At 46.6% G+C, this 23907-nt stretch overlaps 3 protein-coding genes across 13 annotated transcripts in view; 1 reads left to right on the forward strand and 2 right to left on the reverse strand.

Moving 5' to 3' along the window:
- Positions 1–23907, reverse strand: part of LOC135920938 (uncharacterized) — an 842780-nt gene that overhangs the window by 524714 nt on the left and 294159 nt on the right. The gene's annotated exons all lie outside the window — the stretch shown is intronic.
- rsh (radish) overlaps positions 1–23907 on the forward strand; it is a 171101-nt gene that overhangs the window by 7384 nt on the left and 139810 nt on the right. For all 3 annotated transcript variants that reach the window (XM_065455202.2, XM_065455199.2, XM_065455200.2), the window contains exons 2-3: positions 10510–10869; positions 13375–13679. In XM_065455202.2, the coding sequence (XP_065311274.1) occupies positions 10510–10869; positions 13375–13679 (665 nt within the window). The remainder of the gene's footprint in view (positions 1–10509; positions 10870–13374; positions 13680–23907) is intronic.
- LOC135920923 (uncharacterized) lies at positions 4843–6643 on the reverse strand. Its single transcript, XM_065455203.1, has 2 exons — positions 5659–6643; positions 4843–5561 (listed from the first exon to the last, which is right to left on the reverse strand). Exons 1-2 carry the CDS (start codon positions 6628–6630, stop codon positions 5553–5555), a joined length of 981 nt encoding a protein of 326 aa, XP_065311275.1. The 5' UTR covers positions 6631–6643; the 3' UTR covers positions 4843–5552.

Below are 23907 nucleotides of genomic sequence, written 5' to 3' on the forward strand. Positions count from 1 at the left end.
TGGGGCCGAGTCCACAAATGTCATTGCTCGTAAGTGCTGTTAATTGTGACTATAAAGAGGTGGCATGAATTGCGCGCCACTTATTCGGTAAATTCAATATTTTATCGGGAAATCATCACTCTCTGACTATTAAACGCCTTACTATTAACTTCTAGTAAAGAGCAGTTGGCATACTATAGCATGTCGGCACAACTACCGCGAAACGGCGTCAAGTGAACGACATCAACGCAGCAGACACAATCAGTGTGCTTATGATTGAGCATTCGTTTCCTTTTTAACAGAAAGGATAAAGGAACTAACCTCCCAGTTTGTTCATTATCTGTTGCCCGTAATGGAGGATACGTATATGCACGATATACGCACTACCATATCTGATATACATTATCTGCGACTGTCACACGAACCAAGACTACTTGAAGTTTTGTTATATTTAGGTCACGTTCTACTTGCCTGAATTGTGCCGAACCATTCATCTGCACTATTAATAAGGTGGCGAGTTGGAATAATTATGAAATAAGAAAACAATTCGTTGACTAAGAAGTTCAGAAATTCGAAAACGTTTTGTCGAACTGAAAAGGACAGTTCTCGCTCACGCATTCCCAGGTTGTGCTCTGCTGCACAGAACTGAAAAAGAGTTATTGCGACCCCTGAAAATACGGCTGGTTCTGGAGATGACAAAGATGTCCCCAATCAATGGAAGCATAAGAAAAATGTAAGAAATACGAGATCGCTTGCGCCGTACTTAATGACACGCTGCTCCAGGCAGAACTAATTTGTTACAAATTATTTCCATTCTGCCGGATGACATAAGCTGGATGGGCCAATTTAGGTCCCAGCAACTTTTGCCAATCGATCTGGATGGCGTACAAAATACCCGCTTACCAGAAAGTGCCACACTTTTCAGCTTAATATACTGTGTACGTAGTGGTTCTCTAAGGCAATCAAAGAAAAAAATCATGAATCTTTCTTTGCCGAATTTGCCTTTCGAAGAGTGCACCACAAACGCGATGAAAATATTGCACGCTCTTAACCCTTACGAATAAATTTAAGAAAATTACAATCTGACGCGTCGTTCTATAATGAGGGTTCCACTAAAGAAACTGTGTGACAGGCCGGGAAACTGGCAGGAACGTTTTTACAGAATATTGCGAAGCCGCAACTACTTACTGACGGAATTAAGCCACGAAACGCGTCAGAATAATTACTAGTTTTACTATTGCTATGTCCGGCAACCTTCTTTCACAACACGCCTGCGGGAACCACGCAATACTAGTGGACCGTATACTCTAATACAAAACTGCGCCATAGGTTTGCTTTCCGTGGTAAAACTGCTTTAGTTTACTATTTTCTCCTATTACCCTTAGTCACACGATAAAATCTAATATACTGGTTTTTATCGCGCTATGATTGATTGATCATATCTGAGTTTCGAGAGTAGCATAGTTTCTTTTTTGACTTCAGAACGCACATTCAGAGAAACATTTTTATGCTAGAACTCTTCGTTTGAACAAGATGCCAGTCAATCGCGACGACAGACATATTATTAGCCAAGGTGCCCTGCCAACAGCAAACATCACTTACGAACGCAAATAATGAAGCTCTTCCTCTCTTACTTACTTTATAACACTCCTTTCATGTAATAAACGCGAAGAAAGGGGGTTAACCGAGGGGCCCGATTTTTATTAGTCGTATCATAAGAAGCCAACAAAGCCTTTCACTCTTAACCTCTTTCACCATATCCGCTTTCAAGTGACCTTGTGGTTTGGTAATCTGCACTGACCGAACAGTCTGTGTGCGTTGCGAAATCAAACCACCTGCAGGCATATACGTGTTTCCCTGCATGGAATTTATGATATCCCTTTCTGCTCGATCTTTGTCAACGACCTCGAAGATTGGGCGGGAAGTAAAGCTTAGGTTCTCAAAGCCACAACAAAAATGACGAAAAAAAAGAACAATTCCAGAAGCGCTAGAGTTACATTTCGAGAACCAAGACGTCGGTGCGGTTCTTCCTCTTCCCTTCTTCCCTTTCCTTTTTTTTCACGTCCTCTTTCTCTTCGAGCCATCTTTTCGAGGTAGCGCCGTCGGCTTATCGCCTCGTCTTTCACTGAGAGTCATAAAAAGCTGCGCTCCTTGTGATGCTGCCAAAGAAGGATCGACCAAAGAGAGATCCCTTTATGGTTTCCTTCGGATCTCGCAACGTCGCCAGCCACCCCGAGTCGGGCATCGATCCTCAAAAGCTCTCACTCTTGGCGCTGCTCTCGGAACAGCATCCATCGCTGAAGCGGCGGCCACGGATATTATGTACCTCATGACTCGTTACTTCTATTCCGCCCGCCGGGACGCTCAATGTGATTATTTACGGGCCAACTCCTAGCAGCTGCATGCCACACAGAACCTCGAGGAAAGAGCCGGCGATGAGTCCTTAACCTTCTCGACGCTGCATCTAAAACGTGGGACTAAGAGAAGGAGAAGAAGCGCATGGATGTGTAAAGATTATAAACCGATGTACAAGGAACGATACAGCCTGCAGCTCCATATTTCCAGCATTGCCTATGGGAAGGATTTGACTGCTGATCGATGACTCCGATCGACGGGCATCGCGAAAGTATCTAAAGTATTTGCACGCGAAGCCTTCTTTGGGTACAGATGCTTCAGGCGTCGGTACGAGCGAACCACTTTATAAATATGCGCGTCGTATCGAAAAAAAAAAAGGCTTTTGCGATCGTCGCCACCTTAAGATCAGCGAACCATTGCTCGAATTGTGGAATTTGTAGCTTTCAAAACTGAAACCTGTGAAAATAAACACCTCTATTATCTTATTAATACTGAGCCTTAAGAGGAAGCTTTAGCTCGGGCCCCACTCCGACGCGGCCTATTCAAATACTTATAAAACGCAAAAACACTTTTCTGAGCTAACCGCTGGGCCGATTTTAAAAACATTTGTTGCATTTGAGAGAGAAAGTTAAATTCTAGTCACTGTTGAAGCGTAATTTTGATTTAGGGCCAAATCTTGTGAAAAATATTTTCGAAAGTTAGAAAGTTTGAAAAACGTAGACGCACGAAGTGTATAAATTAATAGCTGTCCAGCAGGCCGAGAGAGAGAGAGAGAGAGAGAAAGGCAAAGGAAAGACAGGGAGGTTAACCAGAGATTATCTCCGGTTGGCTACCCTGTTCTGGGGGAAGGGAAAGGGGATGCAATAGGTGAGAAAGAAAGAAGGATAAAATAAAAGGAAATAAAAAAAAACCTAAGCACACACACGCACGTACACACGAACTATTTCTGTGGGCACTGTCATGCAACCCGCAAAGGCATTCCTAGTCTTACGCAGTGTCACCGTACAGTCCTGCGCCACACAGTGTACTGTCACAATTTGTCAGAAAGTCCCGTGTCTTTCAAGTAGCAGGCCGAGGATGCCGCTAGAGCTCAAGGGCTTCTGGCCGTAATCCAGGTGGGGTTGGCGCCCCCACCAATCTGCCAGCTATATAAATAAAAGTTATTTCTCTCTCTCTCTCTCTGCATCAAAAACAGATATGGTGGTTCGGTCAACGGCATCCATAAGTTCATTCAAAGCGTACAAATTCTACATGTCAATTTTTATCTTACGTAAATTTGTTACGTTCTGTACAAGCGTTCTGCAAAAGCTGCATTTCCATATTACTGAATTTTTTTAGATTCATGTTTAACATATCAATTTTGTCCGCTTTAGATGTGCTATTAGATGCAATTCACAGAATTGGTATATAATTTTTCCTTGTTGAGTTAGAGAGTTGCAAACTCGGTAGTTTCGTTTTCTGAAAGTTTTCTATTTTTGCCAATTATTAATAAATAATTGACGAGATAATCAACACTAGATTTTAAGTTTTTCTTTTAAATGCAACAAACCTCGTCAAATTCGGTGCAGTGGTTGCCGAGAAAAACGAACGATCCTTATACACGTATTTAAGTAGGAATACCCGAGCTAAAGCTTCCTTTTAATTACTGAAGATACGAACAAGCAGTACCCTTACTTCTCTGCTTCTTCGATCGTTTATTTTGTGCGTGTGCGTGTGTGCGTAGTCGCCATAACCTACATTAATCCATCGTAATATTGATGCCTTTTAGTGGTGTCATGGATATCCTGGGAAAAAATACACACATTTCCCTCTCCTTATGGCTTTTTTTTTTAGTAGGTGAGTACGGAGGGAGGCATTGGCAGCAAGATAGAGCCCTGGTGTCTGTAATGCTGCAAAATAAGAAGCATTTTTCCGAGAATTGCAAGTCCATACTTTGTCATATCAAAATATATATGTCTATGCTTTAAGCACTCTCATTCAGCACCTCTCTAGGATTTCACAAAAACACATATCTGGGGTACCTTTTCTCTAGTAATTTTCGTGGGAAACAATATGGCTGCGTTCGTCTTTTAAGCCGTTCGGTCGCTCCCACGACAGCGGGAGCATTCAATCCTGAAATTGATATTCATTTGCAATGGGACCGTGAGAATGCTTTCGTCACTTATTAAACCTACATAGTTAACGCCTATACATCATCAGTGCTATCGTCGGTGTTACATTTAGGTGCACGTTAAAGAATCCCAGGTGGTCAAAGTTTCCGGAGGCCTCCACTTCGGCATGCCTCATAATCAGAAAGTGGTTTTGGCATGTAAAACTCCATACTATAATAGCGCTTAAGCATGGAGAGTCAAACAAATTATGTGTATTTGCAAAGGTTTCGCAGATAAACGATACAGTTACATTTACCTTTCTTTATTTCAAATAGTTTGTACCTGAGATGTAAACTAAGCTTTTTGAACTCAATCGACATCTTCGCTCAATTCATGAAAGTAACAGAAGACCTGTGGCTGCCTTGACTCAGAAAGTAACGTGTTTGCACAATATTGGCAATGGTCGTGCACAGATGTAAGCCATATTTCACAACTCGCAAGCTTTTGTAAAAGAAGCGAGAGTAAATTGGCGCTGAGAGAACGGGAAGTTCTCAACGCGAAGTACAATTGATATATGGGGCTAAGCCACAAATTTGTCAGTAGCGCCACGCGCTTTGTCATATAGCTGCAGCAGGTGGTAAATTAGGATGGCGTCGTCGTTATCTTACATTTATTCGCACACCGCAGGAAATGAGTCAAATTCGGTGCCGCTATCTCCGATGCACGTAGCGTGGGCGTAGCGAACAATGTCTTCGCGGAATCTCGTTGCCTGTTCAGCTGTCTGGAAAATGATTCCCGCGTTCGCATTACACGCGTACGTGCTGTATGCGTCAATCACCGCGGTCCAAGAGCGATTCCATAAGCGGCACCCTTCTAACACCGTTTTCAACACATATAGATTCTTGATACGCTGCACCTTGTGCACGTCACAGATCCCTTGAAGAGCGACACCGTGTGCGGCGGCCGGAAGCAGGTAGCAGACACTTGCGCTGGCCTTCAACGGTAGAAAGGCTATTTCCATCGGTGAAGGCCACTTGGCCTGGTTCCTAAACAGCGCAGGTGTCGGGTAAAGCAGTACCGCGTGCGGCCTGCCGAGGGCTGCGACCAGTCGCGTGATCTCGTGGGAGTTCATTCGACCTGGAAGTCCGTAAGGTAAAAGGACCGATAGAGAGTAATTGCCCTCAGACAGCCTGTCCGCCATGGTCTGAATCGTGTTCAAGAAGTAGCCTCTCACCTCGGCAGGCGCTGCGGATAATCGGAGGCAGATACCCTCGTACGCTGCTGCGCGTAGTTCCATCGCGACGTCGTGCAGCAATTTGGTAAGCTGCCGCGCATTATCCGCCGCCAATTTACGGAGGTATTCATTGTCGAGGGAAACGCATAGAAGCACGGAGACGCGACTTCCGCTCGCTGCCACTTGCTCCACTTGTCTGAATCGATGACGATGGATGCCTGTAATAGACCGCGAATTTGTGCGCAAACGCATCTCTTCTTTGTCGATGTAGTAACGACATTCCACAATGAGGTTGCACGAGGTGGTTCGTGAGCGATTCGAGTGAGATTCCTCGGCCGCTGCTCCAGACTGCATGATCGCATTGTCAAGCAAGCAAACGTTGACGATGGTCTTCTTTCCAGTTCCGTGGCCACCGAGCGCCGAGGCGTGCTGCGCGGCGTGCTGCGCGGCAACTCTGTTGTAACTTTCGTCGCCAGCTAGCATGCTCATCCCAATCGGTTCCGGGGAACTCACGTAGTCGGTGCCGACCGTAGACCGCCGTTCGCGGTTCGATGGCGGAAGGTACGCAGACAGAGATTGGTCGACCGTGGCAGTCGTCCCGTCCTCGTCGTCCGTTGTAGTCGCGTCTTTGGCGAACAACTTCAGCGGGATGAAGACCATGAGTCCTAGGCCTACGGCTAGGAACAGCGCTATGCAGACCGCGGCGTAGATGCAGGTGTCGAAGCGCCACCTCCGTCCGCTTTGGCTCTGAACACCCTCTGCCCAGCTGACCCGCGCACCCTTCGGACGCCGCTGACGTTTGACGGCGGAAGACACAAGGATGGGTTGCCGGTTCGTCGAGGACTCCTGCTGGACCACTTGCACGGTCGGCGTGGTGGTGGGACCGAGCTCGGGATGGTGCGCACCCGCGAAAAAGAACTGCTTGTAGCGCTTGTCATAGTACATTGTGAGCTCGGGCGATCGCGGATCCATTCCTCCAACTTCGTTTTCTTCTTCTGCATTTTTTTTTCAAGTCGGCGTTCTTGCTCCTCTTTCTCTTTTCCTTCTCTGTTGCATTACTCACTCAGAGCTTCGTAGATCCATATGCACTTCGTCTGCTTAATGTTTCCTTAATTTATGGGAAACGCCGATGCTGCTTAAAGCACAATGTCGGACCTTTAGACTTCTTTGCGGAACACAGGCCTGAGAAAAGCCCGCTAGCCTCTCGAGTTCAGATATGTGTTTTCTGTCCGTACTGTATTAAGCATGGAATGCTTTAGCTCCCGTTGTCGGTGACCTTCAATTTACCTTGAGCCAGGAGCCAGGGTCATCAACCGGGCACTCAAACGAGAACAGCGGGGCAAGTCGCGAGAACAAAATGAGATTCCCCCCCCCTCCTTTGTACAGGAACGCATTACATACGCTAATTATGCCCAAACAAGTTACAGAAAATATTGCTTCCGACTTCTTCCTAATCTTTGTTCATAATAACACTCAAGTTGCAACTTGTAATACTCGGAAGCTTTATTTGTCATTTCCAATAGCGACGTCTATAAGGCAGGTACAGGACACCATACACTTCAATCCTGGGAAATGAAATTTGCTGTAGATCTACTGCGCTCGCCCAGCTGCTGTGTGGCGTGGCGCCAGACGCGTCTGGAAGTGCTGCTTCGCCTTTGATGTGCGACGCTCACCTAGCTGCTGCGTGGCACCGGAAGCGTCTGATGCATTGTTTTGCCTTCATAGAGGACGGGGAAAGAAAAGGGCATTACGTCACGCAGCTAGCCTTGGCAAGTGAACGAACCGTGAAGCGAGCCCTTTTCTCAGAAGTGGCCTAACACGTGACCGCTTGCATCGAAATGACGGAGTAAGAATCGAGATTTCCTGAGACTTTTGGTCGCGCCTCCTTCAAGTGCTTTTCTTCTTCTAGCTGGGCAGTGCACTGGGTCTCCCGGGCATGTTTCGGCGCCTGTCGTGCCTCCTTCAGCTGGTTTTCTTCTTCTAGCTGGGCAGCGCTCACCACACAGTATGGCGTGGTGTGGTGTGGTGTGCTGCGGTGTGCCGTTGCGAACATGCATTACACCCAATTTAAGATGGGGGATAATATTATCTGCAACCAATCTGCTTCACCGATTGCCATTTCATGCTTACATCCACTCTCGATTACGGGGGAGCCACCAATTTTTAACAGTGGAGCTGTTTAAGCTTTTACTTCAGCCGTAGAGTGTTACCTGAAAACTCAGCCCACCTGTGCGCCGCCTCGCATTGCCCAGCCATCTCCTACGAGAGCACTCAGCCACGTAACCTCCACGCATCCCGCGCGCGTAGTGCGGAGTGGTGACGTCACAAACAAGTAAAAGCTCGGAACCATAGAGTTTGATTTTAGTATACCTAGAGGGAAATCTGGCGCTGCGATCGTTCAACCATCATGGGAATGATGGGAAGTACAGGCTTTGGATTGGCATTCTGTTGACTGGCGAACTAGTCTACAAGTATTTTTTTGGCAGTTTTGGTTTCGCTCCCAGCGCGATTGGTATAGCCTGCAGTGGGACAGTGCAACGCAAAGCTCTCTGCCTTTTCTCTCTTGCTCGAAGTGGCGATATCGGGCTGGGCCAGCGGCTGGGACGATGTTGGTGTCGCGGTGAGGTGTCCAAGCCCTGACCAGAAAGCGACAGCATCGTAAACGATGAAAGAAAATGTTTTGACCGCTTGGATCTTGGTTTGTTAAGTGCGTTAGGTTGGCGCTGTAGCGTTACTTGCTTTATGAAACTTCAGAACAGGAAAAACAAGGCACTACTGATACAAGACATCAACAGTTGTACTTCTAGTGGCTTTACAATCAAATTTTATTGAGGGCTTCATTATTCATTGGTCGTTTATGTGCTCATTGGAATGCGTGTTTTAGGACTATCAGAAGACAAACTTACTTGTGATAGGAAAGGTTGCTGCTGCCTGGCTGTAGTCTAGTGTTGCAAAATGGGTAAGTGCAATGTCACGCCATAACGCTTCGGAAGTGGTACGTCAATATAAAATATGATGAAGCATACTCGTAGGAGACCACTAGCATCCTAGCTAGCACTTCCACAGAGGTGCATAAAAGTACTTGAAGACGTTCAGCAATCGCGACAGGCGACGCAGCCTTTCGAAAGAGTGAGAGAGTTCGCAAGTGCCTGTTGTCTGCGAGAAAAGTCTCGCGTTTGCAGCGAGCAGGCGTCGTAGCAGACGCCACTTGTAGCATTCCTCTCAAGGGCGCAACACTTTCTCACAATACAACATTTTTATTTCCATAAGTACTTGATGAGTAATTTTATACACGTACATGCGTGGTTGTTATTGCTGTTGCAAAACTAACTAAATAATTATTCTCTGGCGTTAAATCGGGAACAGAATCGCACCAGAATGCAAACCCTGGGTTGCCCTGGTGATAAACCATATAGTAAACCGTGCTTCCATCTCAAAGTCATACAAAGTTTATGTAGCGTGTTGTGCATTCTATACCATACTGCAGAAATAAAATTAGATTTTACGCGATAATATTTGAGTATAGCTTCGTTTACTGCGCCGCAAGCAAACGCCACTAGTCTAAAGATCGAAGTCAATCCGAAGCCTGTGCTTCCCATCATTCCCATGCAGGTTGAGGCAACGCTCATGAGAGCCCCCGTAGACGCTAGCGTCACATATCCCTCAGGGTTTTTATTAGGAACTCTATGCTCGGAACCCCTATTGCCAATACCAGCGTCTTACAGTGCCTTCCAGTGGGAAACAAGCGCGTTTTTTGTGTGTGTGTGTGTGTGTGTTTTTTTTGATACTGGATTGCACTGGGGACGCTGGCGCTTGCTGGGACTCACTTGGACCCCAGTGAGAAAGCTAGATAAGAGCTGGGTCACACTGGACGAGACGCTGGTTCCCCTGCCATGACGCTGGGGCGCACTGGTTTGTGCTGCACAGGCGCTGGTTCTCGCTGCAATTCGCTGGTTCGCACTGGAAACTGCACTGGTTGTGTTTGTGCCGTGCTGGTTCCAGTACGCAAGGACGAGCGCTGCTAAATATTACATGCTTTTTACTATTTTATGTACAGTTTTGTGCATTCAAGCACAAAAGTTACCAGAACGCCAATGCATTTCTCCGCAAAGTCCGGGAATTAATATCTCGAAACTGGTGCCATCATGAGAATTCATTCCAAGTGGATCCGCTTTGCGAACTCCACGGCTAGCAATTCTTAAAATGCAATATGTGCCATAAGGTAATGAGTTGAAAAGTTAGTTAGGGAATCGTTGTTAATTAGTCGGTTATGCATTTCAATTTTAAGTGAAATTGTGCCCACCGCTGCGAGTAGACCACCTCATGAACTAGACGTGTGCTATCTGCCTTTACGAACTTTTACAAGTTTTCGCTGTAACACCCTGTATATTGACACGCGTACTACATATATATATATATATATATATATATATATATATATATATATATATATATATATATATATATATAGCCTTACCAATGGTCAGCACGAAAGACCCTGCGCGTCCCTCGAAAGGCTGGCCTGTGGACGTTGACCTTATATATATATATATATATATATATATATATATAAATATATATAAAATCTGCAGAGACGTACGTTCCCACCAGCCAACCATTCGAGGGACGCGCGCGTCTTTTGTGCAGACCATCGGTAAGGCTAGTGTTGTTACGCCTGTCTTTCTTTTCCTGAAACTATGGTTGCTTGCGGAGAGCATCCGGAGCTGCGTAAGCTGCTGATGTTAAGGGCTCGTCCTCCTCTGTTTTGCGCTTGTGTCTGCCTGCCACTGTGCGCCAAGTTCCTACCTTTAGAATTGCACTCAACGCGTGCCTCAATCTCCTGGCTCACAGGACAGGGGATGCCGGAGCCGCCGTCCCAGCCAGCCCGTGGTGACTCCTCAGCGGCGGCGAAGCAGCGCCGCCACAGCCACGGGCGGTCCCCTGCCGGACTGGGAAGGCGGCGGCGACACCTTCCACGAGGACTGCCTCGTGTGCGAGACGTGTGGCCTGCGCCTGGCGGGCTCCAGCTGGCAGGCGGCGCACCGCTTCCAAAACAAGATCTACTGCGGCCTGCACTATGCCGACGTGACGGGCCTGTCCAGCGGCGAGGAGTTCCTGGCCAAGCTACGCGAATACAAGCGTCAGTCGCTGGGCTGTGCCGAGGCGAGACGCAAGAGCTCCACGACGCTCACCTTTCCCGTGCCCGTGCAGGTGTGCAACCGACCTCGATCCTAACCCTAGTTTCGCACTAATGACCGTCGTGAGAACGACTGTACCTGGAGGGCCGACTCGTGAAACGTTCGATTTGTATATGGCTGTCTTGTTTGTGGCCAGTGCCAATGTATATTTTTTTTCCTCCAAACCGACGTCTCTGCACATAAATCCTCGGTGATCACAATTCCTCCTGTGTGTTTTGTTGCAAAGGTACACATATCTTGAGGATTGCACGCCGCTGACGCGCCGCAAAACTAAAAATTTCGTCATGTCACCGATAACATGGATCACCACTTAGGATCAATTTGCCCGCTTGCGGAGACGCAATGTGACAACTGTTAATGGGTAGTGCACTGCGGCGTTCAATGGAAGACCTAACTTAAGCATTGCTTATTTATTCATTCAGTTGGTTGCAGATGACTAGAGGTAGCTAGCATCAAGATAAAGATGATTGGAGTGGATCGGATATTTGTTTATCACAACTATAAAAAACAGACAATGAAGCCAGAGAGAGAGAGAGGGAGACAGAGAAAAAGGCTGTTTGAGGAATCCTGGAGAAGTGTGCCTGGCGGCATCCCTAGCATGCTACCCCAGATGGGTACAGTTCACAACACAGATACAGAAAATACGTAAAACACACCACTCAACAAAACACAGACACTCTCTCTTCGACTAGAGTGTCTCAATGAGACAAGTTGCTCTAAGGAAACACAAAACTGCCTGCACTGCACGAGATGCATATGTAGCGCTAGTCCACAGGCAAAGGACGCGTCTTAGCTCACGATGGCCCAGGAACTCAGCGCTTGCTCGAAGGTATAAGCGAAAGCTAAAGAAAGCATCAAAGAAATTAATTGTTACGTTTATTTGTAATGTAGAAATACGGTAAAATAAAATGGAAGTTCACGAAAACATAATTTGCCAACGGTGAAAACCAAACCCACATCTACTAAATTACGCGTGCGGTAATTTATCAATTTTAAGCGACCACTATGGGGTTATCCTCTGCGACTTGGTCACTTGAAGGGGTACGTTGATGTGGAGCTACTGAGCGCACTCACTGATTCAGGGCTCCTGAGGTTGTCTTTTATTTACAAGGAACAATCAGCGACAGCTCCAGGTTCGTCTAAATCCTACATAAAAGAAAAACAAAGATACACGCGCTTCGCAGTGTTTGCTAGGCACACGCGTGGCGAAACCATTCTTCGAAAAGCGCTTCGATTTCGCGCAAGGCGACTGGCCGCGCTCACTGGATCATTCCAGTTGCTTCATTAATAAGCGAATCTGAGCGCGCTGATAGCGTAAACTGGTAGGCAGGGACACTCTCTGCGGCCTAGCGACGGAGACGGCAAATGAACGCATTCTTCATTCCGAGCTCGCAAACGCCCATCTCACAGCCGCTACAGAAACCATCCCGCCAGCCACGAAGAGTAACGACGTCAGCGAACATGGGTGAAAGGACAGAGTCCATCATATATAACACGGTCCCGCGTGTATGCACAGACTCAACCCTCTCCGTGGCTCTGTGAGAAGCAAGGATGCATTTCCTCTTATCCGTAAGGCTGGGTTACCTTTCCTGATGTAGTCTGTATGCAGTCCAAATACAATAACAACGAAAGAACACCTATCTCTTTCGGAAAGCATGTGCATGCATGAAACACCTCTTTATAACGTCGAGGGTATCTGCTTCCGCATACGTATTGTCTAGCCGCGGGGGGGGGGGGGGATATGTCGAAACCTTGGGCGAAGTAGAAGCATCATCGTAGGTCTGTTTTGGCACACGTTTTGTTTTGCCTTATCGTATGCGTAAGTATATCGAAACAGTCGACGAAGTAGAAGCGTGCGACAATGAGTGTCTCTTTCTCCGGCATAACCCACTCTCACGTGCTCTGAAGGAGCGAAGCTTTGCTCTTGTTCACGCTATAGCCAAACATACGTGACAAACATAATTTTTTTCTGTAAGCAACTGTTGAACAAGGTTCAGTAATATCCCTTGCACTTAAAGGAAAGAGTCGCTTTGTGCAGTTGGGGGCCGAACGACCGGGAACGTATACACATTTCTGCTTTTACACAAGGTAAGAAAACGGAGGCGATTGGGCATGTACGGAAGTAAAACAAGAATTTAACATGCCAGAGAGGAAGAACAAAAGCACCGTGTCTACAATATCACCATCGCTCCCGAATGCCGTGTCACAAGTACTACGAAAGTGCACATAACCCAAGTACTTCTGAAGATGTTATAAGAACGGAGCGTCCTTAGCAGCGACTCATGATGTCGCAAGTTTATATGAGAATTTACACGTTTCTATATGGTATCTCAATGTGTACATGTTCATTAGGGATCATGGATATATGATACGTGTTTATTATTATTATTATTATTATTATTATTATTATTATTATTATTATTATTATTATTATTATTATTATTATTATTATTATTATTATTATTATTCGATGGGAAAGAACAAAACTCAAGCAAGCGTCTCGCTCGATATGTTGCAGGCATGCCCGGGCACGCCGTGCGAGCAGTACCCGCACTGCATCAAGGCGACGCCGGGCTACTGGATCGAGTGCGCTGGACCCAAGAAGGAGTCGGACGCCCTGCTGGATCCCGTGGACGGCGCAGACAGCTGCGGCTTGCCATCCAACGTGTCCGGCGGCCTGGAACTGGTGTCCCGCGACGAGGACACGTACGAGAGGCACTTCTACGGCAAGGAGCACTGGAACTACTTCACCAACGACGAGGCCCTAGGACCCGTCATCATGAGCCTCAGGCAGGAGAACATCAACAACAGGGACCAGTTCAGGTACGCTGCAGGATTGCGCGTCTAAACCACCTGGTCTCGCTTTTAGCGTGGGTACGCCAGCCCTCCCGATCCCACAACCTGCCGATATGTAATCGCCTTCTAATCTTTCCATACATTGCCAAGATTGTAACTGCACGCCAAAGTTAGATGAATGCGCGATATTGTACAGGCATAACAATGAAGATACGCGTCTTATGGTAGAGGCATGGCATATCTATAATGGTGGAAGTGCGTGCGTGAGTCAGCCTTCGATTACTTTACATAAGGAAGAGATTAAGTGCCTTAACAGTTATCCCTCACGTAGACCGGCACATGTACCCGACTGACTCGTGGTGATACCATTCCTGAGGTTGCGCAGATGAGTTTTGTGTCTTCTTTCTTTTTTCGCCTCAGTGCTCCCTTCAGTTGATAGTCGGCGTTCGTGTTGTCCACTTCTCTATTCTTGTGTCCTGTCCGCAAGCCTCGCCTCTTTTATTGCATAATAATCATTCCTGCGCACGTCCCACCTTAACACCGTTCTTGCACTTATAGTCTCAAATGGAATATCATCAATTCGCCCGTTTCATGATTTATGGTGCCTCCTACGTTATTTCTTAATGATATAGGCTAATAACATGCCGTTTTATCACTTTACAGGGTCCTTAGACCGCTTCCCGGTTTCTTTGCTAATCTCGAAGTTTTGACCGCATTGAGTTTTATCAATGGGGTGGAGCAGGAAGCAACCGAAGCGCAGAGCTTCGCATTCCCGTTTCAATGCTGATGCTTACAATGTCACTCCGTGCGTTAAAAGTGATTGAACCGGCATGTTCAGGGATAACAATTGCAGGCTCTTCCTGGTGGTTTTAAATACCGGTAATGACCGGCGTCGCTCACAGAGAACAATCCAGGAAAATACCAGTTTGTTTTTTCTTGTCTATATATATATATATATATATATATATATATATATATATATATATATATATATATATATATATATATATTATATGAATTCCAATCGCGCAATCTTTGAAAATGAACCGAGCGCTTCGCCTCGGAACCACAAGAACTGCATCGACAGCGCCTAATGGTCCACCTTTTTAAACACTTTCTCACTTCTAACTCAGGAAAGATAGTGAGAGGTTAAACAACAGAATAAGTACAAGCGTCATAAAGTAATATACGTGTCTCCCGCAACCTCCGTCCGCATTCGAGCGCCTCTCTGATTAATCAGGGACGAAATACGCGAAGTTTTTTTTCTTCTTTTGTACGTACTGTTCCTCATCGGCCGGCCGCATGCATTCGCTAATACGTCCAACATGACGCTTGGTTGGAGCATGCTTTTAAGAACGTATGCAGTGTAGAAACATTCTTGTGAATGTAAGGACTTTCTACTCATATGTAAGTTTGTTTGAAATAACCATAACGACTTCAAAGCTAGAAGAGATGTTCTGGCTACTTATAGCTGGTTGTAAGAATAGTATACTGAACTCCATCCATCATTCTTCGTGTTCTTTTTTTTTTTTTCTTTTCTTTAACAGTACGGGAAATGTGCTTCACGACACTCTTCGAGTATCGTCCAGTGGTCTCCTTATGGTACGGGAGTATTTGAGTGACCTCTAGAAACAAACTGATTTGAGGCATATTTTTGTTACGCATGCTAAATGCATTGAACCTTTTTTTTTGGTTATGGTGCTTTGGTTGTACTCCGTACTATCTAACCTGGCCGCCCTTAGTCTAACAATGCAATAGCTTACTTCAGCACTTTAAAGTTACGGCCAGCTTAACCTCGTGAAACGCCACCATAATTTTCTCTACAGCTGTCGTTCGAACAGAGAGAAGCGCAATCGTCAGTCACAAGCGATTGTGTCGCAGGTATACTAAAGGTCGCACGAAGCCAGTGAGAGAGAGAGAGAGAGAGAGAGAGACAAAGGAAAGACAGGGAGGTTAACCAGAGATTATTTCCGGTTGGCTACACTGTACTGGGGGAGGGGAAGGAGATGAGATAGGTGAGAGAGAGAATGATAAAACAATAAATAAAAAAGGAACTATACAAGCACAAACACACGTACACGCGAACTATTTCTGTGGGCACTGTGAAAAGAAAAACGGCATCCTGGGAGCAAAATTTTTTCTTGCTCACAACCATCTGAAGAAAGCAGATGATGAATTCAGAAAATACATAAAGGAAATATTTTTTATGCTTACTGAAATGTAGAAAAAATGAAGAAAAGGGAGACAGGCATCGGACAAAAAAAAATTTACTTGTCTCAGGTGGAAGCCGAGCCTACACCTTTCGCATTATGCATGCTGTCTTTTACTACTAAAATTTTAAAAAAAGAAACAGAGAGAAGCTCGTGAACTCGGATTTTGTTCGGCGTTAAACAACCACTGCTAGTCATAATTAATCCGTAGTCCTCCCCTAAGGCGTGCCTCATAATCGAATCGTAGTTTTGGCCCTTAAAATTTGACTAATTCCACAAATTAAGCTACCGCGGTGGTTATCCTGCCGTTTTCTTTCATGGGTATATGCGTATGCGTGCAAGATTAGCCATGGGAGCGGGTCTCGCGGCAAGTGCGGAATATCCTATTAACCGCAGGCGTCACGTGGTACATGGGCTATAGGAGCAGGCAATTAGCCGCTAAACCCACCCATGCTATCTCGTGCCATCCAGGCTGCCGAAGTCGAGGCCTTAGCTATGCAACGGTGCGAGAAGAATCCTGAATAGAAGGTGCTTATCGCTTCCGAACTTATGAGGTGGGAAATTACTCGCACGACAGCGATTTTCTTTCTCTCTCTCGAACGATAATGCTAGTGCGCCTGGACCGCTTTCTGTTTCACGTAACCAGGAAACGATTTTTAAAAAAAAGGAAACTGGCATAAAGTTAACAGGTAAACGAGTAGATTTCCGAGAAAAGATAACGGGGCGTCGCAGGGCCATTACGAGATTGAGCGCGCTCTTTAACCTGCCCGCACTTTGTAGCAATCCCGCAAATGACGGGTACCATTCCGAAAAGGGGCTCGTGGCGCACCACGCACAATGAGCGGGATAGGGGTGGGGTGCGAGCGAGCGCGCAGAGTCGCATACGCCGCTGGTCGCGGCTGCAACTTTCTACTTCCGCGCGATCGCGCCTATCTCCCGACGTCTCCACCCCGCGTGGTTCCCCGGTGGCGCGTGTTTGCAGACGCTGGCCGTAAACGGTTTATCGATCGTCCTCGATTCCAACCGGCACTGTGACGATCGCTCTCCGTATTCACTTGTCTTTTTCTTTTCTTTCTTTTCTCTTTTTTTCTTTCCTTGCCGCGATAGCGGGGAAAAGCGACATGAATAACGGTCTCGAGCTGCGGTCTGAAATGGCGTTGTGGAAAGGGAAATAGGAGTGGAAACGGATTCAGGTAGAATTGTAATGAGCCGGGGTGAAAGGAGGTGAGGAAGGAGGCACCACGAGCGTTGGGCAGGGGCGACATTGATTAACCGGCCTACTTGAGGGCGTCCGCGCAAGGTAAACTCGCTACGCCCATCGCGTAGGCAACGTCGAGATTGTGAGAGTTCGCGAGTGACATCGATCAACTTGCGCCAGGTACGGCGAAAAAAAAAAAAAAGGAGAAGAGGTACGGGCGGGAGGCACTTCGCGAGCGTGTGCCTCTTCTTGTTTACGACACCGAAAGCTGTACAGCGGAAGGACAAGTGGAAAGGAAACAATCGCGGTCGACCGCTTTCGCCACTCACGGGAGACGAAGAGATACATGGCGCTGAGCAGGAGTGTAGTGTCCTTTAGTACAGCACGCGCGTCACGGGGGGAGAGCGGTTGACGAAAACGAGAGGAGAGAACGATTCTTAGCAGCGCGTGTCTGCCAGCCGTCGCTATCGCCTGCACTTCCTCTGCGCAGAGATGGCAGACGTTGTGAGTCTTGCTGCAGCAGCGAGGGGCACGAATCGATGTACGGCCGGTGTGTCGAGCCGGTAAAGCCGCGTGATGTCTGGCGTCCCACCGCGCACTCAGAGTTTAAACGAAGGCATAGGAGTACTGGAGACATGAGGCGAGCTCTCTCTTATTCCCAAAACCGCCGGCAGTCGTCCTGATCCTGCCACAAATTTACGCGCTGAGCGAAACGCGACGGGGGTTGGATCCAGCTGCAGTTCCTCAAATCACAGTCCATATTCACAGAAGAAGCTGCTAACGCTAGAAATGTTCGTAAGAGCAAATTTCAGCCACCCCTGATGCTGAACATATGATTGGCAAATGCGGGCGGCAAATGGCAAAAGGCCATTACGAAAAAAAATGCATGTTCCGTTTTAATTTGGCATCATGTTTTCTCCGCGTAGAACGTCTTACCTCCGTGAATCGCTTGCTATGTAGGTGTCGCGGTGAGCACTTGACGGCTAGAGTAGCGCGTTTTGTGTATGTTTGTTTGAGACGGAATCACAAAACTTTTCGTTTGCAAGGCCTGGTTCGTCATTGTTCGGTGACCTGCAGTACCACGATTATGCAGTGTCAACTGTTTCAACAACCGTTGCGTAGACGGACGGCTTCTTCAACATGGGTCCAAATTGTTGACTCGTGCCCGCAGATATAGCAACGCCTTTCTAGCAGCAAGTGTGACCTAGCAGCAAGCAGCGCCTTTCTAGCAGCAAGCAAGTGTGATATATATATATATATATATATATAAGTCAATGTGGCGTGGACAACCACTTAAAACGCTCACCCCACCATTACCTAGAAACCGGAGAAAAAGATGAATGGAAGGGAACCACGACAACGTATGGATAGGCGCAGTTGATTGACGAGCCAAATCCCCATTCATCCCTCAGGACTTATCCAGCCGTCAAGACAGCGTGTAAACCGGCTGTTGCAGGGTCCACGGAAGGACCTCAGCCGCCCTTCACCTGGTAGACTGAGCGAAGAATGGGGTGGGCAACACCGAACGAAGAAGGTGTCGACGGGTGATTTCTTTCTTCCACTGCTTCCAAACCAGTCTCTTCGAGGCCGGGTTACTGCGTGTTGTGGATAGCATGGGCGTAGTATCGCAACAGAGTCGACAATGGTGATTTGCTGCTGGACAGTCTTCAGATTCCCCAGTCGACTCGGCTAAGGAAGACGACGGGATTAAAAGCAGAGACTTTTCGAGAGTGAGGACAGAGGGTCCTGGTGTGAACTGAGACGTTAACTTGATCCTGCATGAAGTGGGCTTTCGCACTGGAGCTGTGTAACTAAACTAAATAAACCCTTTTTCCTTCATTTTCTGCATCTCGACGCCCTAGTCGATCGGCTTGGTGGATACTATGGCCTGAACGCCACCCTAGCCGCAGCAAGGTCTAATAGTTGCGGATAGGTGACAGTTGCGCCGCGCAACTATGTTGCGCGCGATTACGCTCCCTTTGCATCGGCGCCCTTGTGTCAGCAGTAAATGCTTGACAACCACCGCGAAAACAGACGAAAGAAAAAGAAAGAGAAGAAACTAGTACAACGAAGCCACGGGAACTTCCATAACCGCTTTCGAGTGACTATAGTGTGCGGTGGAGGGTTCGGTATTAAACGTCAATCAAAGAACAGCCAGCAGCGCAACCTGCCTTGGAGTTCCGAATTTCACTTCAAAACGTAATTATTTATTACTGTAAGATAAGTTACCTTCCATGTACGTTACTCAAATAGACCAACACCTTCTTTGCGCGGTTATTGCTACCAGTCACCCGGGGTTTTTTATTGTTTGTTTTTTTCTCTCTCACGTCGCGTTTCTCCGGATACCCATTGGAGGTCATCTGTAGAAATTCGTAGGGCTGCGGTGATGAAAGCTAACGGCGTGGTCCAACCACGCAGCATGCAGGGAAGCTCAGAAGCTGCCGCAGGGTAGACATTTGTAACATTTCTCTTTCAAAAAGAACATCAAAACTCAAACGCGTTCGTCGCCACAGCGCTCGGTTTTCAAGACGGTATTCGTCAGTGGGGCTTTCCCATCGAAAAGCCCCACCGTACTACATTTCGCGGCACTTCATTGTTTCCGAATTGCCCGCGGCGCCTCATCGGCGTGCCTCTTTCTTTTCCACGAGGTGTCAAACTCGCACAGCGCTGAGGAATACAAAGCTATATCTGGCGAATCGGTTCCGCATTCGCGCATAAGGACAGACCGGAGCCGCACGCTGCCCAACAACGACAACTTTCAGCGGCCAATGGGGCACGGTGCGCGCGAAGAACTTCAGCGTGTTGGCAGCCAAGTGGCCGGCGAATGATCTAGTTTCATGCATTGCGCATGCGCACTGTGCGGTGTGCGCACGTAGTGTGCGTTGTGCGTTATGGGCGCGCTGGCACACACTAACGGCACGAACACCGTCCAGGAAGGAGACGCACTGGACGGACAGACACGAAGAAGCGCAAGCTATGCTTTCTAGCTTGTTATCAGATCACATCTTGCATATTTGACTGTGAACAAACCGTGGACATGAACAATTGAAAAATTTATAGGCCCATCAGCTTGCTTCCAGTATTATATGAAATATTCACCAAGATAATCTCCAATAGAATAAGGGCAACACTGGACTTTAGTCAACCAAGGGAACAGGCAGGTTTCAGGAAGGGATACTCTACAATGGATCATATCCATGTCATCAATCAGGTAATCGAGAAATCCGCAGAATACAATCAGCCTCTCTATATGGCTTTCATAGAATACGAAGTGGCATTTGATTCACTCTGTACCAGCAGTCATAGAGGCATTACGTAATCAAGGAGCACAGGACGCTTAATTAATATCTTGGAAAATATCTACAGAGATACCTATAAAGAAAGGCGCCAGACAAGGAGACACTATCTCTCCAATGCTACTCACTGCGTGCTTGGAAGAATTATTGAAGCGATTAAACTGGGAAGGATTAGGAGTAAATATCAACGGCCAATATCTCAGCAACCTTCGATTTGCAGATGACATTGTCCTGGGACCGTATTCTACAACGGTTCGTTTTGGAACCGGTTCGCTCTCACGAACGCCATTGGTCGGTGCTTCCTTGTCGTCATCGCTGGTGGACGTGACAACAAATTTTGTTGTCGTCACACAGTTGTCAGTCAACTGGAAAAAGGAAACCATCGTCTGTTACGAGAGGAACCACGGAGAAGTGGTTGGCTCGAGGGTTGCGCGCAGTGGCGAGCATGATCTTGAGCGTTGCTACAGGCCAACCATGGCCGTCTGCTGGTCTCGCGCTGGCCGGCGCGACGAGAGAGGCTCCTTTGGTGGTGCTGCTGGCGAGCGTTGGCGAAAGACAATGACGTGACGAGAGGCAACGGCGCGACGCCTTCGACATGAGCGAAGGCGAGTTCCGGAGGCATTTTAGGCACCCCAAAAACAGAATGCGACGGATTTGCGATGAGCTAGAATATCGCGAACCACAAGACTTAGTAGCGTTGACACTGCGACCTCAGTGCTGTGCGTGCTACGCCTCTTCTTTTATTTTGTATAAGGGCTACTTTCATCAATGCGTCTAGAATGTAGAATCTACTGTATTGTCGTAACCGTCAGTCAGTCGCTTCATTACCATCGTCGCTACGGTGATTACGGTTGACGGAAAAGAAAAAGGGGTGTGAGATTTCGCTCCACGCAGTCAAGAACGCTTCCTTGACCGCGGCAAGGTTTTCGAAGTTGTGGGATGAGTGGACGGAACTCTCATCGCAATCGTCCACCCTAAGTACATCAGCCATGGCCAAACGAAATCATATTAGAGATGCGGCCTACACGCAGAGAACCGCTTTTCGATGGGTACCTGGCCATTGTGGAATCAGTGGCAATGATTCCGCCGATAACGCTGCTCGCACAGCACATCATGACGACCACAGCATTCCAATTCCGCTTTCGAGGACAGACGCCGCAGGGCAGCTTCGACACCTGGCACGCAGTCTCACACTGACCGAGTGGAACTCGCCAAACTTGCGACTTACACGACTGCATCGACTAAACCCCTCCCTGCAACTCCGACCTCCAATCGGACTTCCTCGACGTGAAGCTACGCTGCTCTGTCGCCTTTGGTTAGGAGTTGTCTTCACAAAGACATACGCTACATTAATTGGAATGACTGACAGTGCAGCATGCGAGGTCTGTGGCACCGAAGAAAACATCGACCACCAGCTGTGCCACTGTCGAAGATATGCAAAAGGATAGACAGTTGGGCGAGTTGGTACGGTAACATGATTTTGGCTGCTAGCGCGAAGTGAAACACGGACACAGAAAGGAGCAGACAGGACGAGCGCTAACTCTCAACTAAATTTTTATTAAAACGAAGAACATATATATATATATATATACATATATATATATATATATATATATATATATATATATATATATATATATATATATATATATATATATATATAGGTGATTGCAAAAACCGTAGCATAAGAACATGACAAGGTAAAAAGCATCAGTTAAACATATCAGGGGGTATGGACCTCAAAGAACAAAAATTACTTCAGATTAGTACACGTATTGCGAAGGTATTGAAATTTGCAATCTAACAGAGACAACGAAGCATGACTGACGCAAGTGTCTCCTCATCTTTTTATGTGGAATGCCTCGATAATTTCCCACGTGGTTTGGCATCTGTGTCTAGAAAGAATTTTGGTGTCTTCAAAGGTTTAAGGAATGTGGCCAATAGGTATGACGCCAGTACCGTTTTCTCGGCCCCACGCAAGTTGTCTAACATGTGCCCTTTGATAAATAGGAGGCTTGAACAGGAAGGCAAAAAAGGAAAAGATGATTGCGGAGTTAAACATGTGTCCCCTTTAGTGCCTTGCAACACGTGTATAGTTTATCAGATTCCCCTCGAGTGCGGGAAAGCTTACATTGGACAGAGCGGCAGGTGCATTAACATTAGACTAAAAGAACACAAACATTCACTAAACAACCCTAATGCATCGCATTCAGCGGCACATTGTTTCGATTGTGGTTGCAAACCGTTCTTCGAAGACACGAAAATTCTTTCTAGACACAGATGCCAAACCACGCGGGAAAGTATAGAGGCATTCCACATAAAAAGATCAGAAGACACTTGCGTCAGTCATGCTTCGTTGTCTCTGTTAGATTGCGAATTTCAGTACCTTCGCAATACGTGTACTAATCTGAAGTAATATTTTGTTCTTTGACTTCCATACCCCCTGATATGTTTAACTGATGCTTTTTACCTTGTCATGTTCTTATGCTACGGTTTTTACAATCACCTATATATATGTTCTTCGCTTTAATAAAAATTTAGTTATTTATCTTATCTTATCTTATTTATCTACTTATCTCTTTCCCTCCTTGATTGCTTAACGTATGACGCACCACCTAGTTACAAAAAAATAAAAAAACAACGCAGACGAAATTAAACTACTAGCTTTACGCGTCGGAAGCTCAGTAATTACTGTAAATTAAATGTGCGAGTGTCATACACAAACAAATATTTCCTTCCTTCATCCTTCATCCTTCCTGCATCCTTCAATTACTATATCGTCCCCAAAGTACAAACAAAAAAGATGACATGACCTTGTGGCAGAACGTCGCTCGTTCATTGGTTTCCCTCGCACCGCGACATTCCAGTCTTTCTCCGAGTGACGTCACCCAGACGTAACATCCAGACCGAATGTTTCCAAAGCGAACCGTTACAGAACGCGGGTCCTGTTCAGGAACACGGGGTCGAGTTACAACAAATGATTGAGGACCTTAACAGTTAGAGTAGCAGAGTGGGGTTGAAGATTAATATGCAGAAGACAAAGATAATGACCAATAGCGGGGCAAGGGAACAAGAATTCAGGATCGCCAGTTAGTCTCTTGGGTCTGTAAAGGAATAAGTTTACCTACGTCAATTACTCACAGGGGACCCTGATCATGAGAAGGAAATTTACAGAAGAATAAAAATGGGTTGGAGTGTATTCGGCAGACATTGTCTGAACCTGACTGGAAGCCTACCATTGTCATTTAAAAGAAAGGCGTACAATCAGTGCATTCTACCGGTGCTTACATATGGGGCAGAAACTTGGAGGCTGTCAAAGAAGCTCGTAAACAAGATAAGGACTGTGCAAAGAGCGATAGAACGAAGAATGTTGGGCGTAACGTTAAGAGGCAGGAAGAAAGCGGGTTGGATCAGAGGGCAAACAGTGATAGCCGATACTATAATTGACATTAGGAGAAAGAAATGGAGCTGGGCAGGTCATATAATGCGTAGGTTTGATAATCGGTGGATCATTAGGGTTACAGAATGTGTGCCAAGAGAAGGGAAGCGCA

The sequence above is a fragment of the Dermacentor albipictus genome, chromosome 4 (genome assembly GCF_038994185.2).
Source record: "Dermacentor albipictus isolate Rhodes 1998 colony chromosome 4, USDA_Dalb.pri_finalv2, whole genome shotgun sequence".
NCBI classification, from domain to species: domain Eukaryota; kingdom Metazoa; phylum Arthropoda; class Arachnida; order Ixodida; family Ixodidae; genus Dermacentor; species Dermacentor albipictus.

Coding starts and splice junctions, on each gene's coding strand:
- LOC135920923 (XM_065455203.1), bottom strand. CDS start 6,630: ATGGATCCGCGATCGCCCGAGCTCACAATGTACTATGACAAGCGCTAC.